General features: G+C 47.7%; 1 protein-coding gene across 1 annotated transcript in view; it reads left to right on the forward strand.

Moving 5' to 3' along the window:
* The first annotated feature begins 6,967 nt into the window (after positions 1–6,967).
* The window catches only part of FER1L5 (fer-1 like family member 5), a 78,149-nt gene continuing 63,214 nt past the window's right edge, over positions 6,968–21,902 (forward strand). Inside the window, 7 exon segments of the mRNA XM_048829428.2 lie at positions 6,968–7,201; positions 8,494–8,549; positions 11,691–11,782; positions 12,378–12,486; positions 16,992–17,076; positions 20,799–20,920; positions 21,345–21,473. Coding sequence (XP_048685385.2) covers positions 7,117–7,201; positions 8,494–8,549; positions 11,691–11,782; positions 12,378–12,486; positions 16,992–17,076; positions 20,799–20,920; positions 21,345–21,473 — 678 coding nt within the window. The 5' untranslated portion in view covers positions 6,968–7,116.

Raw genomic sequence — 21,902 nt, forward strand, 5'->3', positions numbered from 1 at the left:
CGCTCCCACAAGACCCGGCTGCCGGGATTCCGGAGCGGAGCCGGGGGCGCTGAGACAACCCGGCGGGTGGCCCCTGACCCGCCCGGAGCGGAGCTGGCCGGCTCGCCGCCAGGCACGGCGGGGGGGCCCAGGGGCAGCGCTTGGGGAGCCGCGGGCGGGGGCAGCAGGCCGGAGACACCCGCGCCGGGGTGGCCCCCCCGAGCCATGGCGCCCATTGCCCAGACACAGGGCCCCCCCATGGTGCCCACTACTCGGACACAGCCCCCCCCGAGCCATGGTGCCCCCTCGAGCCATGGTGCCCCCCCCAGCCATGGTGCCCACTGCCCAGACACAGCCCCCCCCCGAGCCATGGTGCCCCCCCAGCCATGGTGCCCGTTGCCCAGATACAGGGCCCCCCCCATGGTGCCCATTGCCCAGACACAGCCCCCCCCCGAGCCATAGTCCCCCCCCGAGCCATGGAGCCCACTGCCCAGATACAGGGCCCCCCCATGGTGCCCGTTGCCCAGACACAGCCCCCCCCGAGCCATGGTGCCCACTGCCCAGATACAGGGCCCCCCCATGGTGCCCATTGCCCAGATACAGGGCCCCCCCATGGTGCCCATGCCCAGACACAGGGCCCCCCCCCGAGCCATAGTCCCCCCCCGAGCCATGGAGCCCATTGCCCAGACACAGCCCCCCCCGAGCCATGGTGCCCACTGCCCAGATAGAGGGCCCCCCATGGTGCCCGTTGCCCAGACACAGCCCCCCCGAGCCATGGTGCCCCCCCAGCCATGGTGCCCATTGCCCAGATACAGGGCCCCCCCATGGTGCCCATTGCCCAGACACAGGGCCCCCCCCGAGCCATAGTCCCCCCCCCGAGCCGTGGAGCCCACTGCCCAGACACAGGGCCCCCCCGATGGTGCCCATTGCCCAGACACAGGGCCCCCCAGTGAGCCATGGCACCTCCCACAAGACCATAGCTCCCCTACCCCAGCATTTTTTGGGCAATACCGTTGGAGGCCCTTTTTGAACCGTGGGTCTAGGCTGCTTGCCCCACTGCCATCATCAGCCTGACGGGGATCTAATGTCTGTGCTCATGGTTCTCACCGGTTTTTTTAGTGAGCCAGGGACTCAGTTATGGGATTGAAATAACACAGCATCTTCTGGGCATCCTAGGGTATCCGTTTTCCAGTCTGATTGGCGCTAGCGACCAGGAGCGGCTAACGGGGGAGTTTGGGGAGGGAGTTCTCCAGGTGAAGAAGGAGTGATTACGGGACCCTGGGGGTAAGTTTGTTCTCAGTAGTGTGTGTGTTTGTGGTGTACTTGCTGCTTGACTGAAATAGACCCCGTGGTCTCTTAGTTTGGGGTGTGCTGAGCCTAGCAGCATGCTAGGCAAGGTTGAGAGCTTCTTAATGGGGCTTTGATTCCTAAGCCCTTTAGCACCCATCAACCCTTAGCCAGGGGGCAGGGCTACTCAGGAAGACCAGGGCTTTAAAAAGCCCACTCCTAAGCGACCAGAGAAGCTAGTGAACAAGGAAGTTTTGCAAACGAGTTGTGAGGGGCTACATACATTTAAAATTCTTTAAACTTAAGGCCCAAAACATCCCTTATAAAAACACAAAAACAAAGGAAAGAGCTTCAGGAGTCCAAAGAGAATCCAGGCAGAAGTCCAGCGAGAGAGTGGGGCCTATCCAGTTTATTGCACCCAATGCAGCATGTGTGATTACCTGCCCTATGGGCAGATGCTGTATGTGTGCATTCGGTGCAAGGAGCTCCTGGCCCTCAGAGACCTTGTACCGGCTTTGGAGACCAGAGTGGCTGAACTGGAGGGGCTAAGAGAGACAGAGAGGTACATAGATGAGACTTTCCAGGACACAGTAGAACGGTCCCATCCCCGGTCTGACAGCCTCTGTGCTGTTGAGGAGAATGAAAGTCTCAGAGAAGGAGACCATCCAACTGGAGCAGAGGGAAACAATCTTTGGACCCTCCTTCCAGATGATATCGTGGTATCCTTTCGCACTAAGGATGCCTCTGCAGGGGAGGCAACTCCAGTTATTAGGAAGAGACAGGTAATAGTTATGGGGATTCGGTCATTAGAAACATAGATAGCTGGGTTTGCGATGACTGGGAGAACCGCATGGTGACTTCCCTGCTTTGTGTGAAGATTGCGGATCTCTCAAGACAGCTAAATAGACTTTTGTGTAGTGCTGAGGAGGAGCCAGTGGTTGTGGTACATGTATGTACCAGTGACATAGGGAAAGGTAGGAAAGAGGTCCTGGAGGCCAAATTTAGGCTGCCAGGTAAGAGACTGAAGTTCAGGCCCTCTGTGGTAGCATTCTCCGAGATGCCCCCAGTTCCACACGCAGGGCCAGTTATACAGGCAAACTGCAGGGTCTCAATGCGTGGATGAGAAGATGGTGTCAGGAGGAGGAGTTTAGATTTATTACCTTGCATAATGACAGGTTTCAGAGTAGCAGCCGTGTTAGTCTGTATTCGCAAAAAGAAAAGGAGAACTTGTGGCACCTTAGAGACTAACCAATTTATTTGAGCATAAGCTTTCGTGAGCTACAGCTCACTTCATCGGATGCATAAAGATGAAGTGAGCTGTAGCTCACGAAAGCTTATGCTCAAATAAATTGGTTAGTCTCTAAGGTGCCACAAGTCCTCCTTTTCTTTTTAGATTTATTAGGACCTGGGGAAACTTTTGGGAAAAGGGGGAGCCTATACAGGAAGGATGGGCTACACCTAGACCAAAATGGAACCAGATTGCTGGCACTTAACATTAAAAAGGTCCTGGAGCAGTTTTTAAACTGAGGGCTGGGGGAAAGCCGACAGGTGCAGAGGAGCACGTGGTTCGGACAGAGACATCCCTTAGCATAGTGGTGATGAAATGCTCAGGAAGATTAGAGAGGCTATTAAAATAAAAAACTAAATAATAATAATGGGGGATTTCAACTATCCCCATATTGACTGGGTACATGTCACCTCAGGACAGGATGCAGAGAGAAAGTTTCTTGGCACCTTAAATGGCTGCTTCTTGGAGCAGCTGGTCCTGGAACCCACCAGAGGAGAGGCAATTCTTGATTTAGTCCTAAGGGGAGCACAGGATCTGGTCCAAGAGATAAATATAGCTGGACCGCTTGGTAATAGTGACCATAATATAATTAAATTTAACATCCCTGTGGTGGGGAAAACCCCACAGCAGCCCAACAGGGTAGCATTTGATTTCAGAAAGGGGAATTACACTAAAATGAGGAAGGTAGTTAAACAGAAATTAAAAGGTAAAGTGCCAAAAGTGAAATCCCGGCAAGCTGCGTGGAAACGTTTTAACCATACTAGAGGAACAACTTAAATGTATACCCCAAACTAAAAAACACAGTAAGAGAACCAACAAAGTGCCACCGTGGCTAAACAAAAGAGTAAAAGAAGCAGTGAGAGGGAAAAAGGCATGCTTTAAAAAGTGGACGTTAAATCCTAGTGAGGAAAATAGAAAGGAGCATAAACTCTGCCAAATGAAGTGTAAAAATATAATTTGGAAAGCCAAAAAAGAATGTGAATAGCTAACCAAAGACTCAAAAAGTAATAGCAAAAAAAAAAATAAGTCCATCAGAAGCAGGAAGCCTGCTAAACAACCCGTGGCGCCCCTGGACGATCAAGATGCTAAAGGAGCACTCAAGGATAATAAGGCTATTGCGGAGGAACAAAATGAATACTTTGCATCAGTTTTCACGGCTGAGGACGTGAGGGAGATTCCCAAACCTGAGACATACTTTTTAGGTGACAAATCTGAGGAATTGTCACAGATTGAGGTGTCATTAGAGGAGGTTTTGGAACAAATTGATAAACTAAACAGTAATAATGACAGGTTTCAGAGGAACAGCCGTGTTAGTCTGTATTCGCAAAAAGAAAAGGAGTACTTGTGGCACCTTAGAGACTAACCAATTTATTTGAGCATGAGCTTTCGTGAGCTACAGCTCACTTCATCAGATGTTTACCGTGGAAACTGCAGCAGACTTTATATTCTCTGTGTGTATATAAAGTCTGCTGCAGTTTCCACGGTAAACATCTGATGAAGTGAGCTGTAGCTCACGAAAGCTCATGCTCAAATAAATTGGTTAGTCTCTAAGGTGCCACAAGTACTCCTTTTCTTTAAACAGTAATAAGTCACCAGGACTAGATGGTATCGCCCAAGAGTTCTGAAGGAACTCGGATGTGAAATTGCAGAACTACTAACTGTAGTCTGTAGCCTATCATTTAAATCAACTTCTGTACCAAATGACTGGAGGGTAGCTAATGTGATGCCAATTTTTCAAAAAGGGCTCCAGAGGTGATCCCGGCAACTATAGGCCGGTAAGCCTGACTTCAGTAATGGGCAAACTCATTGAAACTATAGTAAAGAACAGAATTGTCAGACACACAGATGAACACAATTTGTTGGGGAAGAATCAACATGGTTTTTGTAAAGGGAAATCATGCGTCACCAATTCACTTGAATTCTTTGAGGCGGTCAACAAGCATGTGGACAAGGGGGATCCAGTGGATATGGTGTACTTAGATTTTTAGAAAGCCTTTGACAAGGTCCCTCACCAAGGGCTCTTAAGCAAAGTAAGCTGTCATGGGATAAGAGGGAAGGTCCTCTCATGGATCAGGAACTTGTTAAAAGTTAGGAAACAAAGATTAGGAATAAATAGTCAGTTTTCAGAATGGAGAGAGGTAAATAATGGTGTCCCCCAGGGGTCTGTACAGGGACCAGTCCTATTCAACATATTCACAGATGATCTGGAAAAAGGAGTAAACAGTGAGATGGCAAAATTTGCAGATGATACGAAGCTACTCAAGATAGTTAAGTCCAAAGCAGACTGCGAAGAGCTATAAAAGTGATCTCACAAAACTGGATGACTGGGAAACATAATGGCAGATGAGATTCAATGTTGATAAATGCAAAGTAACGCAAATTGGAAAACACAATCCCAGCTATACATATAAAATGATGGGGTCTAAATTAGCTGTTACCACTCAAGAAGGAGATCTTCAAGAAGGAGATTTTCAGCTACCTGAAAGGGGGTTCCAAAGAGGGGGTTCACTAGGAGGGTGATGAAACACTGGAATGCGTTATCTAGGGAGGTGGTGGAATCTCCTTCCTTAGATATTTTTAAGGTCAGGCTTGACAAAGCCCTGGCTGGGATGATTTAGTTGGGGATTGGTCCTGCTTTGAGCAGGGGGTTGGACTAGATGACCTCCTGAGGTCCCTTCCAACCCTAATATTCTATGATTCTATGATCTTGGAGTCATTGTGGACAGTTCTCTGAAAACATCCACTCAGTGTGCAGCGACAGTCAAAAAAGCAAACAGAATGTTGGGAATCATTAAGAAAGGGATAGATAAGAAGACAGAAAATATCATGTTGCCTCTCTATAAATCCATGCTACGTCCACATCTGGAATACTGTGTGCAGATGTGGTCGCCCCATCTCAAAAAAAAAAAATGTACTGGAATGGAAAAGGTTCAGAAAAGGGCAACAAAAATGTTTGGGGGTATAGAACAGCTTCCGTTTGAGGAAAGATTAATAAGACTGGGACTTTTCATCTTGGAAAAGAGGTGACTAAGGGGGGATATGATAGAGGTCTATAAAATCATGATTGGTGTGGAAAAAGTAAATAAGGAAGTGTTATTTACTCCTCATAACACAAGAACTAAGGGTTACCAAATGAGATTAATAGGCAGAAGGCTTATAACAAACAAAAGGAAGTATTTTTTCCACACAACACACAGTCAACCCATGGAACTGTTTGCCAGAGGAGGTTGTGAAGGCCAAGACTATAACAGGGTTCAAAAAAGAATTAGATACATTCATGGAGGACAGGTCCATCAATGGCTGTTAGCCAGGATGAGCAGGGATGGTGCCCGAGCCTCTGTTTGCCAGAAGCTGGGAATGAGCGACAGAGAATGGATCACGTGATGATTACCTGTTCTGTTCATTCCCTCTGAAGCACCTGGCATTGGCCACTGTCGGTAGACAGGACACTGAGCTAGATGGACCTTTGGTCTGACCAAGTATGGCCGTTCTTATGCTCTTAAATACCAGCACATATCTTGTTTCAGCCACATAACTGGCTACCTGAAGCAAGACATGTCCCATGATACGGAGAAACAGTGGAACTTAGATGGTCAGGCTGAAAACCCAGACCTTATTGAAGTCAGTGGCAAAATACCCCTCCACTTCAAGGTGGCAGAATTTCTCCCTCAGGGTTTGCATGGATCTCCAGCAGCCTATAACTCTGCTTAGGAAGTTTCCACAAGCTGCTGAAATAAGCAGTAATAAATAATTAGATCTTCTGTTGACTAATTGCTGTTCTCTATCTCCAGGAATCTCAAAGCACTTGAACATTAGTTAAGCCTCACACCCTTGGTAACTAGGTACATTTTCAGGGAAGGAAAGGACATTGTCTGAAAATGATTACTTATTATTATATCAAGTCTTCAAAATGTTATAAGTGACTCAAAATACAGAGCAAAGCTTCATTTTAAGAAAGAGGGTGCTTATGGTTTATTTGCCCATCAATTAAATGTAGCCAACTCTGGAGAGTAGCTTGGCCATTGTTTAAAAACTCATATCAACACTACAGAATGTCTTAGGTCAGACAGTGAAAAAAACATTGCATCCAATTGAAACGGCAGGCTGAATGCAGGTACCAGAGTGGGAATTTGTTCAAGATTCCAGAAAGTGTCCAGGTATTACCAATACCCAAAGTGGTCAGCACGTCAGGTTTTATCTCAAAAACCATATCACATGATTAAACAGCTGAACATAGCTGGCCTATGAATGGAAGCCTCTTTCCTTCCTATTATGGCATCACTTCCTGGATGCGCTATTTGACCCTTTCCTCTATATGATGTCACTCCTTGTTCTGATCTACTTCCTGGAAACGGAAATCGCATTCCATCCAGACAGGACTTCTGAGACAAAACCACCAAGTGGCATTAGGAGGTAAGCTGTAAACACAGGAGCTATTACTACTAACAGCCCCCCAGCGGGACAAAAACAGGGATGGGGCAGAGTGAAGGGGAAATAAGAAAGGACTGAAGGGCTTGCATCGTTGCAGAATAAAGCCATTTGCCGTGAAGAAGGGAGCAGAAATGCTACACCTCGTCATTCTGTCTGCTAACATCCCAACTGCAAAATTCACCACACCCGACTCACACGTGTCTGCCAGCTTCAGAGGTAACAGCAGTTTGTTTAGCATTTTCCAGGAGATAACTGATCCTCCTCTGCCTTTCTCGGGTGTATTTTGTTTGAGGATCACAAAGTGGTCTCTGGACATTAAGGGCCTCCTCCTCTTCCTGGCTGAGTGACACAGGGGAAATGAATCTACTAAGTATAGAAGGACAAGACAAGAAGCCCCTCCGTGCATGAACTGTGCAGCTGGGGACTGTAACAAGGCAGGGCTTCTCCCCATCTTGGTAACGACTCCGCCACACCCACGTCTCTTTTCGGCATGTTTATTCTCCAAACGTAAACAAAATCTCACCCTGGCTACAATTCCCAAGGGATTTCTCCCCTTTCCCTCTCAGACTCTCATGGCCTCCCCTCCCCAGGAAGTCCTGCAGCTCCTGACTCCTGCTTCTGTGCTCTCTTTCAAGAGCACCACCCCCCAGGGCTTTTCTCCCTGGAGGCCCCGTTTTAGAACAGTTCCTCTCAGGGGCTCACTGCCTCCCCTCCCAGGGGACCCTGACAGCCCTCCGGCAGCCTCCGAGTTCTCACTCACCTGGCCTCTCTTTCCCCAGACCCAGGTGTCCTCTTTTAAAGTTGAATCTGGGTCAGCCGATGTGACACAAGTACACTGGCCCTGCTCTCTCTGAAAGGGCCAATCTCACCCCTGTGACAGGATCCACAGACTTTCGGGTAGTGACGGGCTGGGGAGAGGAGTGTCTCAAGGATTTCCCAAGGGGAGTGCCTTCAGGAGTTAAAGGGGCTCAGAGCAGCATTTTTAAGGGGTCTGCCCAAAGCACAGAGCAGGTCAAAACGAAAACAAGAGAAGAAAGCGTAGATTCATAGACATGAAGGCTGAGATTTCAAAGCCCCCTGGGAGATTTGGATGCCGAGATTTCATTAAAATTAATGGCAACTGGCCATCGATATCCCTTAGAAACTTTTGGAAGTTTAGACTTCTGTATGGCATTTGACCTTCAGGGCTGTGCTCTAGCTTGTGGTATCCAGGTGGTCAGACTAGATGAGCACAGTGGTCCATTCTGGCCTTGGAATCTCTGAATTTATGAAATAGCCTGGAGATGGAAAAGACCAATTCACTCATCCAGTCCATCTCCCTCCCAGTGCAAGATTGTTCCCTGCAAAAGCAGTCTGGGGTCAACACTGGATATCATAAGAAAAAGATACCTGACCCAGAGAACACAGTAAACATGGGCTGCGTTCCCTCCTCACACACACTTTCAGACACCACCACTTCCATGGAGCTGCAAGCTGGGGGAATACACGGTATGTCTAATTTCTCTTAGATGTCACAAGAAGTACAAGAGTCATACAGAAGGAACAGAATCCTACTTGGAATGAGGTAAGACCCTGTAAGCAGGTGGTGTTCCCACTCTGCTCCTAACACAGCATGTGCATGCAAGCGCACACATGTACACTGCTCTGAATTTACCATCTCCCTGGGGTTTGCATGTATTATGGTTTTTATAACAAAACAGAAAACTCAGCCCAAGCTTTCTCCCATCTGGTTGTCAGGTGAGTCAGCAGAAATTATTCCCAGCACCTGCCACCAGCCCAATGGCTCTCTACAGGGTCCTAGAACCTGACCTTATCATATAGGTCCCTGAAACCTTTGCAATCCATGACTGAACCATATATGAATATGTACTACAAGTACAGGATGGTCAAAGAAAAGCTTGGAATAGGTGGGACCTACCAGGGTACAATCCAGACCAATGAGCAACTGTGTCACCCCTGTCCTGTAACTTGGGATGCCTCTGCAGTGCCTTGCTGCTGTAGCCTCCAACGTGGACTGCTCTCAAACAGCCACCAGCATGCAAGTCACTCCCAGATTATGTGTACTGCAGCCTGCCAGCCACACTTGGGTTATCCTCTTGTCTTTTACCAGCCGTGGTTATACTGCAGGGTGACCCCAGCACACCCCCAGTCCTGGATTTTCCCCCAGAAATGTATATCTTGTACTGCCCAGCCCTCTCCTGGACAGTCCAAATCTATTAAATCCATTATTCCTTCAAGGGAATAATATACACAGAACTCGCCACCCTCAATGGAGTTATCTAGGCACTTTAAACACACTATATTAGATAAAACAATAGAACAAGTGTATTAACTACAAAGGGTGAGATTTTAAGAGAGTACAAGCAATGAGGCATAAAAGTCAGAAAGGCTTACAAGAAAAATACAGATAAAACACTTTCTAGTGTCTAATGTAACAAACTTTATTAGTTCCAAAGCAAAGTTTCTCACCACATGCTTCCAGCGGCATTACTGACCAAACTCTTCATGTCAGTTCCCCTCCCCCAGGGTCCAATGGCTGCTTCTTTTGTTTTCTCAGGTACAGAGAATGAGATAGGTAGGGAGAGAGAGGGGGGTGACTTGGGGTGTTTGCCCCCTCCTTTTTATAGTTTTTAGTCCCTCTTTGAAAAGCATTTCCAGCTAAAAACCAGGACACAGGCAGTCTGCAGGAAGAAGGAGACTTCATGCTGTTTCTTTGCTAAGATGCAGATCTCTTTGTCCCTGCCCCCCTTCCTTGCCAAAGACCGGCCACTTGGTAGGTAAAGGCCCATTAGCTTTGCTGATACCTGGCTGGTGTGTCAGCTTGCCCTTTTGTCTTTGAGAAACTGGTTTAACCACTCTCCAGATTTATCTGGAAAACATACTTCAATCATTATTTCAGCTTATGTTCATAACTTTACATATAATGTTACTATATTCACTTTACCATGATAATACTGACCAGCAAATTATGAGTTTTCAGGTGATACCTCCAAGCATGCCTTGTACAAGGATTATTACACTAGTGTGTAGGGTGTGAATACATGGGTGTAGCCCCCTCAGGCCTCTGTTTCAGCCTGACAGACTCCATGCTGCTAGCACATTTGTCAAGTTTAGGCTCAAAATTAGACAAGGGTTTTTAACCATCAGAGGAGTGAAGTTCTGGAACAGCCTCCCAAGGGGAGCAGTGGGGGGCAAAAACCTAAATGGCTTCAAGACTGAGCTTGAGAAGTTTATGGAGGGGATGGTATGATGGGACAGCCTACAATGGCATGTAGCCGATCTGTGACTGCTAGCAGCAAATATCTCCCATGGCCAGAGATGGGACACTAGATGGGGAGGGCTCTGAGCTACTACAGAGAATTATTTTCCAGGTATCTGCCTGGTGAGCCTAGCCCACATGCTCAGGATCTAACTTATCGCCATATTTGGGATCGGGAAGGAATTGTCCCTGGTCAGATTGGCAGAGACCCAGGGCACGGTGGGGGTGGTCGCCTTCCTTGCAGCATGGGGCACGGGTCACTTGCTGCTTTGAACTAGAGTAAATGATGGATACTCTGTAGCTTGGGGTTTTTAAACTATGATTTGAGGACTTCAGTAACTCAGCCAGAGGTTAGGGGTTTGTTACAGGAGCAGGTGGGTGAGGTTCTGTGTCCTGTAATGTGCAGGAGAATCGTAGAATATCAGGGTTGGAAGAGACCTCAGGAGGTCATCTAGTCCAACCCCCTGCTCAAAGCAGGACCAATCCCCAATTTTTGCCCCAGATCCCAAATGGCCTCCTCAAGGATTGAGCAGGGGGTTGGACTAGATGACCTCCTGAGGTCCCTTCCAACCCTGATATTCTATGATTCTATGAACTCACAACCCTCGGTTTAGCAGGCCAATGCTCAAACCACTGAGCTATCCCTCCCCCCATCACAATGGTCCCTTCTGGCCTTAAAGTCTATGAGTCTAAGTCCTCCAGGCCACTGTGCATCTGCACTGCAAAAAAAAAAAAATCCCACCGCAGTGAGTCACGGAGCCTGAGTCTACACATACAGGCTCACAGGGCTCGGGCTACAGGGCTACGTATAGTTGTGTAGACATTGACACTCAGGCTCTGAGACCCGCCCCTTCACTGGGTTTCAGAGCCAGTGCTCCAGCCAGAGTGAGAACATGTCCCTGGCTATTTTTAGCCCTGTAGCCTGAGCCCGGTGAGCCTGGGTCCATAGACTCACTGCTGCTGGTGTTTCTTTGCAGTGTAGACATACCCAGAATAGCAGACGACTGAGCAACATGAGTTAGTAAGAGAAGAGGTAAAAATTGAGCCCACAGGGAACCAGTGACCCAGAGAGAGCAGATATGCAACAGGGGCCAATCAACAGCCCCCAAGGGGCTGGTCTTCTAGCTGTTTTTCATCATGCAATTGCAAGGGGCAGCACAACTGATTTGGAGGCCCTCTCACAACACCTGGGGTTTTCCTGACCGCCAGCCCCGGCTTCCCTCTTCGAACTTATGAGTATCCCCCATTGGTTGCAATGCCGTGGGCACTATATATGTTTAACCTGAGCAACAATTCTAGACCTGCTCATCTTTGTCTCCTTGGCCTTCTCCGGGGATCGATTCAGATGTCACTCCAGTATAAATCGGGAGTAACTCCAGTGTCAGTGAAATCAGGATCAGACCCACAGTGTACAGTGAAGTGTATATTGTACTGTTTCCCCTGCAGACGCTGGTGTGGTTCCTGGTTGATCGGCCCCTGGACAGCGCTTCCTTTGTGGACATACAACTCCGGGAGTGGGGTCACTTGGCTACAAAAAGGTGAATTGCGAACAGCAAGTAAAGACGGAGCCTCTTGGGCTCTTTGGGGGAGGGCCCTTCTTGATCCTTCTGCAGCCTTTCGTATCCACATGCACACACTCCCACACATAATACAGTATTTGCCTTCCAGCCAAGGAGACCAGATGAGGTTCTCTTGTTGCTCCTTCTTCTAAAGCTTGGTCTCAACTAGGAATATGGTCACATGTAGCTTGGATTTAACACATGCCAGCTACCCCTGACCTAAGCTTTGCTGCCTTTCCTGGGCAAGACAAAGACTAAATGGTCATTTCCAAGCAGTAACAATTCTGCTCTACCCCCAAATACCCCCTCAAAATCAGAATGTACCAGCCCCTGCCCCTGCCCAGGACCCTCTCTCTGCAAAGAGGGGAGTCTGGCACTGAGGAATCTAACCAAGTCTTTTGTATGGCATTAATTGCTGGGCCACAGGGTTCCTCCATCCTTTCAAAACAAAGCACTGGCTGCCCTTCTCACATCTTGTGACCCTCACTGAGTCCATCAAGGTGAGACTCCCTTCCTGGCATTGGGGCCGGGGGAATGTTAGTGCTACTGACAAGCAGGTGTTTCTATCCTCCAGGGATCTGGGCTCCGCTACTGTATTTCTAACATCTCTTGCTGCAAAACCAAGCAGCGTACTCACCCTGAAGGACCTGCCCCTCCTGGATAGTGGCCACCAGCCGACAGGCGTAAGTAAGAAGGATTTAGAGAAGGGGCATCCTGTTGTTTTAATTTAGATGTAATAAATGAGCCAAAGGCGCTAACGTAACCCGGTCATTGTCCAAGGTCAAACAGTGTCCAAAAACGTCCGGGGTTTGGTATGCAGAGATCTCAGCCTGCTTTGTACCATGGCAAACCCACAAGGAAACAACATTTTAGCCTTTTACTAAAGGTACAGAAAAGAAGGGGGAACAGTGAAAGCCTTTGAAATGCAAAACATTAAGTAAGGTGTTCCTTTGAACTACATCCCTTGTTCCCGGTCCCGTTCGCTGGAGAGAGTTTTCAGAAGGGAAACCTCGCGCTTCCCCGGTGTTTGACAGTCTGTTAGATAGCATCGAAGATGGTAATAACTGTCCTTGGGTGGAAAAGAAGTTAGTTGAGCTGTCTGGAGCTGCGGTTAGCCCGATCCCATTTCATCCCAGGTTGGGATTCAGCTGGAGCCGGCAGAGTGGTGTTGTCATCTGGGTCCCTCTCTCTGGCCCGGTCTGGTTAGGACATCGCTCGGCATCATGATGGTGGCGTCCCAGGAGATGGGCGGGGTGGCAGCCATAATGATAAGCTCACTCCAGTAGCCAATTTTTCTCCTCAAAGTCTCTTTTTTTAAGGACCCTGTGAGACGGGGTGTCAGTGTAACCGTGCCCCCTCTGGCCAAGCATGGCACAGCCTCTGGGCTCACAGCCTAGTGGGACTGACAGTCTATTCCCGGTGACTGGGGGCCTACCTTTTCTCCACGCCCAATTCCATCAGGGGGTGAGTAGGGGAACCCAGGCCTGACCAGTCCACCTCGGGCCCTTAAGCTAGATCAGCAGGATCAGAATTCTTCAACTTTGACAATGCCCTGAGCTCCTTCCTCCCCTCCCCTGGATCTCTGAGCTGACAGACCCACAAAGGGATGGGTGAGCAGAATTACCCATCCCTCTTGTTACCAGGCATGATCTTAAAACAGTCCTTGAGTTATATCAGGAGGCCTCTTTGTTGGGACTAATTCAGTCTGTCTGTCTCCCTTTCCTACTTTTGCCCAGCGATGTTTGTTCTTATAAGTAATGGTGATCTTATAAACTCACTCTTGCTTTTTACAGTTGAATTTGAAATTAGGGTAAATTTGTAGGGTTAATTATCACAATAGTGTAGCCTATTTTTATTTAACGTGAATTTAGCGATGTTGTTTTGCACCACTGTGAGTTCGGCTCTGGTGGCTACACTCTCAAGTTCAATAGAAACAACGAGGAGTCCTTGTGGCACCTAAGAGACTAACCAATTTATTTGGGCATAAGGTTTCGTGGGCTAGAACCCACGTCATCAGATGCATGGAGTGGAAAATACAGGAACAGACTGACAGAGCCAGAAGAAAAGGAGTACTTGTGGCACCTTAGAGACTAACCAATTTATTTGAGCATGAGCTTTCGTGAGCCACAGCTCACTTCATCAGATGTGTACCGTGGAAACTGCAGCAGACTTTATATACACACAGAGAATATGAAACAATACCTCCTCCCACCCCACTGTCCTGCTGGTAATAGCTTATCTAAAGTGATCAGCAGGTGGGCCATTTCCAGCACAAATCCAGGTTTTCTCACCCTCCACCCCCCCACACAAATTCACTCTCCTGCTGGTGCTAGCCCATCCAAAGAGCCAGAAGGGTACTGAGAAGTCACCTATTACAGGACAGGCCCAACAAAGAAAGTAACAGAACACCACTAGCCATCACCTACAGCCCCCAACTAAAACCTCTCCAGCGCATCATCAAGGATCTACAACCTATCCTGAAGGACGACCCTTCACTCTCACAGATCTTGCGGGACAGGCAAGTCCTCGCTTTTAGACAGCCCTCCAACCTGAAGCAAATACTCACCAGCAACCACACACCACACAACAGAAACACCAACCCAGGAACCAAACCCTGCAACAAACCCCAGTGCCAGCTCTGTCCACATATTCAAGGGACCCCATCATAGGACCTAACCACATCAGCCACACCATCAAGGGCTTGTTCACCTGCACATCTACCAATGTGATATATGCCATCATGTGCCAGCAATGCCCCTCTGCCATGTACATTGGCCAAACCGGACAGTCTCTACGCAAGAAGAATAAATGGACACAAATCTGACATCAGGAATCATAACATTCAAAAACCAGTAGGAGAACACTTCAATCTCTCTGGTCACAGTAATAGACCTAAAAGTGGCAATTCTTAAACAAAAAAAACTTCAAAAACAGACTCCAACATGAAAAGAAAAGGAGCACCTTAGAGGCTAACAAGAAGTGAGCTGTAGCTCACGAAAGCTTATGCTCAAATAAATTGGTTAGTCTCTAAGGTGCCACAAGTCCTCCTGTTCTTTTTGCGAATACAGACTAACATGGCTGCTACTCTCAAAGACTCCAACATGAAACTGCAGAACTGGAATTAATTTGCAAAGTGGATACCATCAGATTAGGCCTGAATAGAGACTGGGAGTGGTTAGGTCACTACAAAATCTAAACTTAATTTTCCCCAATACTAATTTTCTCGTACTGTTATTCACACCTTCTTGTCAACTGTCTGAAATGGGCCACTCTCATTACCACTTCAAAAGTTATTTTTCCTCCCTTGGTATCCTGCTGTCAATTGAATTATCTCGTTAGCCTGACCTCACACTTGGTAAGGCAAATTACATCTTTTCATGTATTGATACCTGCTCCTGTATTTTCCACTCCATGCATCTGATGAAGTAGGTTCTAACACATGAAAGTCTTATGCCGAAATAAATTTGTTAGTCTCTAAGGTGCCACAAGGACTCCTCGTTGTTTTTTCTGATACAGACTAACATGGCTCCCACTCTGAAAGTTCAATAGAGTTACCACTGCCACTTGTTTCAGATCTATAGCTTACAGGAACACATGAAGACCAAGGAAAGTAACACAGACACTCACAAGAACAAGGTCTAATATATTTTATCAATTTTATTCAAGTTACCAGCAAAGTTATGAATATCACAGCATATCAAATCCTAGATACATCCATGCACATAGCTACAGTCATACTCACATCCTCCTAGACAGTATTAGGGTCTGATGGGTCTCTCCTGGATTGATCATCAGTAGAGGGATGGTTCCTGCTGGAGTTTTCCCCATCTGTAAAATGGGTCTAACGATTGTAACCTGGGTTAATGAGTCTGATGAGAAAGGGAGCCACACTTGTTGCTAGGTAGATGAGAGATGGTGAAAACTGCAGTGTGCTCACCTTGCCAACGATGTTGAGCCTTGTAATTGGGCGAACCTTGTGGGGATGAAAGACTAACTAATGCGATCGCTGGGACGATGAGAGGAGGACAACTCTGCCTGAGGGAATGTGAGTGATCCCCTGACTGTCTCCCCGGACTGAGGGGAGTGCGGGTGATCCCCCAACTGTCTCCCCGGCCTGAGGGAGTGCGGGCGATCCCCTGACAGTCTCCCCTGTCTGAGAGGAGTGCGGGAGATCCCCTGACTGTGTCCCCCGGCCTGAGGGGAGTGCGGGAGATGCCCTGACTGTGTCCCCCGGCCTGAGGGGAGTGCAGGCAATCCCCCAACTGTCTCCCCCTCCTGAGGGGAGCGCAGGAGATCTCCTGACAGTCTCCCCCTGGAGGGAGGGTGAGCATGAGAGACAGAGAGCCAGGGGTGCGGGAGAAAGATTGAGTTCTTGCAGTGCTGTGCAGGTCCCGTGGAGCAGGCTGGGCAGCAGGATGGCGGGACAGCACTGGGCATGCTGGGTAATGGTAACAGGGATGGGGACCCTAGGACCAGCCTCCTCGCACTTACCCTGCCTCAGGGCATTTGGGGGGCAAGGATGGGCACCTAGAGAATTGGACCAACACACACAGGTTACCCCAATGGCCCCCAATCTTTTTACCTTGCGGCAGGGCTGCAGCTCCAGGAGGAGGGGATGTGGACAGGGATAAGAGGGCCAAGGCTGGGGTCCCAGCTGGGAGCAGGGGTGGGTTTGGTAGCAGAGCCCCAGGGCCAGCAGCCAGGATCCCAGGCACGGGGCCAGGAGCGGAGCCCTAGGCGCAGGGCCCGCAGCTGGGGCCAGGGCCAGGAGCGGGGCTTGGCAGCGCTCCTTCCCTGCCCCCTCATGGGGGCTGACCCATGCTCATTCCTCCGTGCCCCCCTAGGGGGGGGCGCGTCCCACAGTTTGGAGACCTCTGCACTAAAGGAAAAGCCCCTGCACCCTTAGAGTAACGTGCAGTGTTTGGGGCCATTAGCGTATTGGAAACAAACAGAGCCTGCATGGTATTTAGGTGCAACTCTGCAATGAACTCTGGGTAGGGTACCCACTGGGAACAGTGTCACTACACCTACACCCAAAGCTGCAGCTCACGAAAGCTCATGCTCAAATAAATTGGTTAGTCTCTAAGGTGCCACAAGTCCCCCTTTTCTTTTTGCAGATACAGACTAACACGGCTGCTACTCTCAAACCAATAGAGGGGCTTTAATTCTATTTGTCGTTGAATTTCAGTGTACCATCAATTTAAGTGCCTCCTACACCCCGCCAGGACTCAAGGCAATAGGGGAGTCAGGAAAACAAAAAGCCAGTGGTGAAGGTAAGTGAGCATCTGTTGGCGGGTCAGTCCTGTGCTGTAAATGTAATTTATCCTGTTTATATTTTCCAAATCAACTTGGCCTTGGTTTCTTGTGAGGGGAGCTTTCTTGAGTTTGGGGGAAAAGCATGGGGGGGGAGGGGAAAAGTACCCCCAACCTGACTCCATCTCACACATCCCCACCCCATGATGAGTATGTGACCGTTCCTACCAGTTCCCGAGACCGTTATGATGCCCATTTCCTCCCTGTGCCCTGAGGAATCATCTCCTAAGAGAAGTGGTTGAGGCGCCATCACTTACGTCATGTAAAACTGAACTGGACAACACCCTGGAGAATGGGGCACATGGGACAGCGCCACCTGGCTCCGGAGAGGATGGGCAAGATGATCTGATAGGTCCTTTGCCAACTCTAATCTCTGTGGGCTGGGCCACACTGTGACTTTGGGAGTCACGATCTAGTCCCTACTTCCCCCGTGCTCCCATGGGGAAGTGAAGTAGCCCCCCTTTGGCTAACATAGCCTGCTTCCCTCTCTGCACCAACACTTGGACATGGGCTGACACAGTGGGCAGGAATTCAATTTGAGTGACACCTGTTGAACGTCTCATGCTGCCAGTACCAGAACATCCCTGGAATTTCTCAATATTATAGATGGCAATTTCCTAACTCTAAACGTGCTGCATCCAACATGGAGGAAATCTCTATTAGACCTCATCTTAACAGATAAAGAGGAACTTATTACAGGACTAACAATTAACCGTAGCTTTGGTAGAGAGGATCATGATCTGATCATCTATATAATGTGCAAACAGAATAAAGTCCTGACAAGTGAGATAGATAGATTAGATTAGATAGATGGGGCGGATGGGGATAGGTAGATAGATAGATAGATAGATAGAGAGGTGGGGTGGATGGGGATAGATAGATAGAGAGAGAGAGAGGTGGGGTGGATGGGGATAGATAGATAGATAGATAGGTAGATAGATAGATAGATAGATGGGGTGGATGGGGATAGATAGATAGATAGATAGATAGATAGATAGATAGACTTGGTGCTTTAAAAGAGCCAAATTCACAAAACTGAAAACAATTATGATCCAAATAATCTGGGAGGAAGAATTTAATTAGGAAAATATGAAAGATCATTGGAAATTGTTTAAGAACACTGTAACAGATGTCCCAAAAGCCACAATCCCACAACCAGGAAAGAAAGCCATACCAGTTTAAAAAAACCAACCTGATTTAGCAGGGAAGTGAAGGCGGAGATGAAAAATAAAAAAATATACATAACAAGTGGAAGACAGGGGAAGTTGATAGTCATGAATATAAATCAGAAGCTATTAATTGTAGAAAATTGTAAAAGGAAGCAAAGGGAAAGAAGGAGAAATCTATGGCCAGAAGAGTTAAGGACAATAAAAAGAAGATTTTTAAGAATATTAGGAACAAAAAGAATCCTGACAATGGTATTGGTGCATTATTCAGTGGAAATGGTACAATTATAAGTAATAAAGCAGAAAAGGCAGAAGTGTTCAATAAATATTTCTGGTGTGCATTAGGGACAAATAAAAACATATTTGGGATGTAATTTCTTCATATGGTGATGATAATACTCTTTCCATTCTACTAGTATGCCATGAGGATGTTAAACAGAAGTGACTAAATTAGAAATTTTTAAATCAGCAACTCCGGATAACTTGCATCCAAGAGTTTTTAAAGAGCTGTCTTAGGAGCTCACTGGACTGTTAATGTTGTTTTTTCAATGAGTCTTGCAATACTGGGGAAGTTCCAGAAGTCTGGAGAAAGGCTAATATTGTGCCAATTTTTAAAAACAGTGAATGGGATGACCTGGGTAATTATGGACCTGTCAGTATGACATCGATCCTAGGCAAGGTAATAGAGCAGCTATTATGGGACTCAATTAATAAAGAATTCAAGGAGGGTAATATAATTAGTGCCAATCAACATGGGTTTATGGAAAATAGATCCTGTCAAACTAACTTTATGATGAGAATGATATAAAATTAACATGGTACACATTAAATGGATATAAAGCTCGCTAACTGATAGGTCTTAAGATATAATTGTACAAAAGGAATCATCATCAAGCAAGTGTGTTTCTAGTGGGGTTCTGCAGGGATCTGTTCTTGGCCCTACGCTATTTAACATTTTTATCAGTGACCTGGGAGAAAACATAAAATCATCCCTGATAAAGTTAACAGATGGCACAGGAATTGGGGGAGTGATAACTAATGAAGAGGACTGGTCACTGATACAGAGTGATCTGGATACACTTGGTAAACTGGGCACAAGCAAACAATATGTGTTTTAATATGGCTAAATATAAAACAAAAAATGTAGGCCATACTTTCAGCACGGGGGGGACTCTATCCTGGGAAACAGTGACTAAAAATAACTGGGGGGCTATGCATAAGGTCCCTGGAAAATGTTGTGGCCAAACGCGTAAAAAGTAGAATCTTGAGTGGGAGTCAAAAGCTTATTTTATCTCTGTATTTGGCACCGGTGCGACCACTGCTGGAACACTTTGTCCAGTTCTAGTGTCCCCAATTCGGAAAAGATGTTGATAAATTAGAGAGGATTCATAGAAGAGCCAAAAGAATGATCAAAGGATTAGAAAACCTGCCTTATAGTGATAGACGTAAGGAGCTCAATCTATTTCATTTAACAAAAAGAAGGTTAAGAGGTGACATATCATAGACTATCAGGGTTGGAAGGGACCTTAGGAGGTATCTAGTTCCACCCCCTGCTCACAGCAGGACCAATCCCCAATTTTTGCCCTAGATCCCTCAAGGGTTGAGCTCACGACCCTGGGTGTAGCAGGCCAATGCTCAAACCACTGAGCTATCACAGTCTGTCGGTATCTACATGGGGAACAAATATTTTATAATGGGCTCTTCAGTCTAGTGAGAAAGGCATAACACAATCCAATGGCTAGGAGTTGGAGCTAGACAAATTCACACTGGAAATAAGACATACATTTTTAACAGCAATAGTAATTAAATTCACCATTGGAAAAACTTACCAAAGGTCATGGTGGATTTTCCATCACTGGCAATTTTCAAATCAAGACTGGGTGGTTTTCTAACAGATCTGTGCTAGGGATTATTGTGGGGCAGGTCTCTGGTCTGTGTTATACAGGAGGTCAGATGAGATGATCACAGTGGTCCCTTCTGGCTTTGGAACCGACAAATTGTGAGGGGCAGTGACCAGACTCATTCAGTCTTCCCCCCGCCTAGCCCACATGCAGCCCCTGACTGCCTGCACAGCCTCCAGCAACATGGGTAGCCTGCTCAGGGATTTACGGGATCTCCTTTTACCCCTTACCCATCTGTGCAGGTGTGCAGCAGGACTCACAACTGATCCCTGTGAAGATCAGAGCTCACCCCCGCATTGGGCACAACGTGTGTATTCAGGAGATCATGCACACTGCATGTAATGGGGCATTTATAATGGGACATGCTTTTAGCCTCCTCACGTCCAGTTGTCTGTGTAACAGATTCTCACTTAACTGCTTTGACCCTGAACACTTTGCAATCACAGGCACAATGTGTCAAACAAGTGGAATTAAAGCTCCTATGTCTGACACCTTCCTTGACAAAACTGCCAAAGAAGGAGCAGAGAATGTTTCTTCTGACTTGGTCTGTGGGAAAGGATGATTCTTCCAGTCATCCACCCCAGACCAATCCATTCCCTTTCTGACCATCCCCAGGGGCACACGGCGAGGTCACCACAGCCATCCGGAGTATTACAGGAAAGGATCATCAGAGGGAAGGAATCAGCAGCCGAATAAATCCCAGAAGAGAACTCGCAGACAAAAAACAGGACTTCCAGGTATTGCGAACCATGCCAAGATGAGATCTGTCAAAGAGAGATTCCCCCCCGATATAGCCCAGGCCCAACAGTAAAGGTGGTCCGTACATGGGTCTCAATGGCCAAGTCAGTCCTTTCCCCACAGCGATAGACCTAGTGTACCAGGATTAGTTCCCTCTCCATCGTAGGATACGAGGATCCCAGCTCTATGTTCCTTCATCCATGGGCTTCATCCTGCTATCTTGGATGGAGTGGATGCCTTGGGAAATAACAGAAATGGATATTATTATTCTGGGGTTGCTTTGTCATTGGCACGTCCCGCCTCCAATGGTGCCTCAGGTCAGGATGGCATTGGGACCAGTTCCAACAGTGGAGCCCAGCTGGGCGAACAGAACATCCCTGCCCTGGGACCCTTTAAATCATACCACTGTATTTCTCACTGCAGGTGCGTGTGAGGATCATTGAAGGCCGTCAGCTCCAGGGAAACAACATCAAGCCCGTGGTGAAGGTCTTCATTGGAGACCACGTGTACAGGACGAGAATCAAAATGGGGAACAACCCCTATTTTAATGAGGTGGGTGAGCATCTTGTGGTTCCACGCCTGCTTTTGGGGACTTACCAAGCCTGTGCTGGAGAGGGCTCTCTAGTCTGTGAGCCAATCCCAAAGTCAATGTAGGATGGTCCCAGGGCACCAGTTATTGAGGGAGTTGGAGGCGTGATTGAGGAGGGATGCGGACGTTCCTGTGAGTTACAGTCTTCCTTCCCAGGGCAGTGTCTGGACTGCACTCCTCGGTGGGGCATGTAGGGTGCCAACCCTCCAGGATTGTCCGGGAGTCTCCAGGAATTAAAGGTTAATCTTTCATTAAAGATTATGTCCTGTGATGGAACCTCCAGGAATATGTCCAGCCAAACCTGGCAACCCCTCGCTGCATGGGAGTGGGACCCTGAGCTCCCCAGAGAGCGCAGGCAGGTTTGGGACTGCGCTAAATTTACCTCTCCTCAT

Source organism: Caretta caretta, chromosome 26 (assembly GCF_965140235.1).
Source record: "Caretta caretta isolate rCarCar2 chromosome 26, rCarCar1.hap1, whole genome shotgun sequence".
Taxonomy (NCBI): Eukaryota; Metazoa; Chordata; order Testudines; family Cheloniidae; genus Caretta; species Caretta caretta.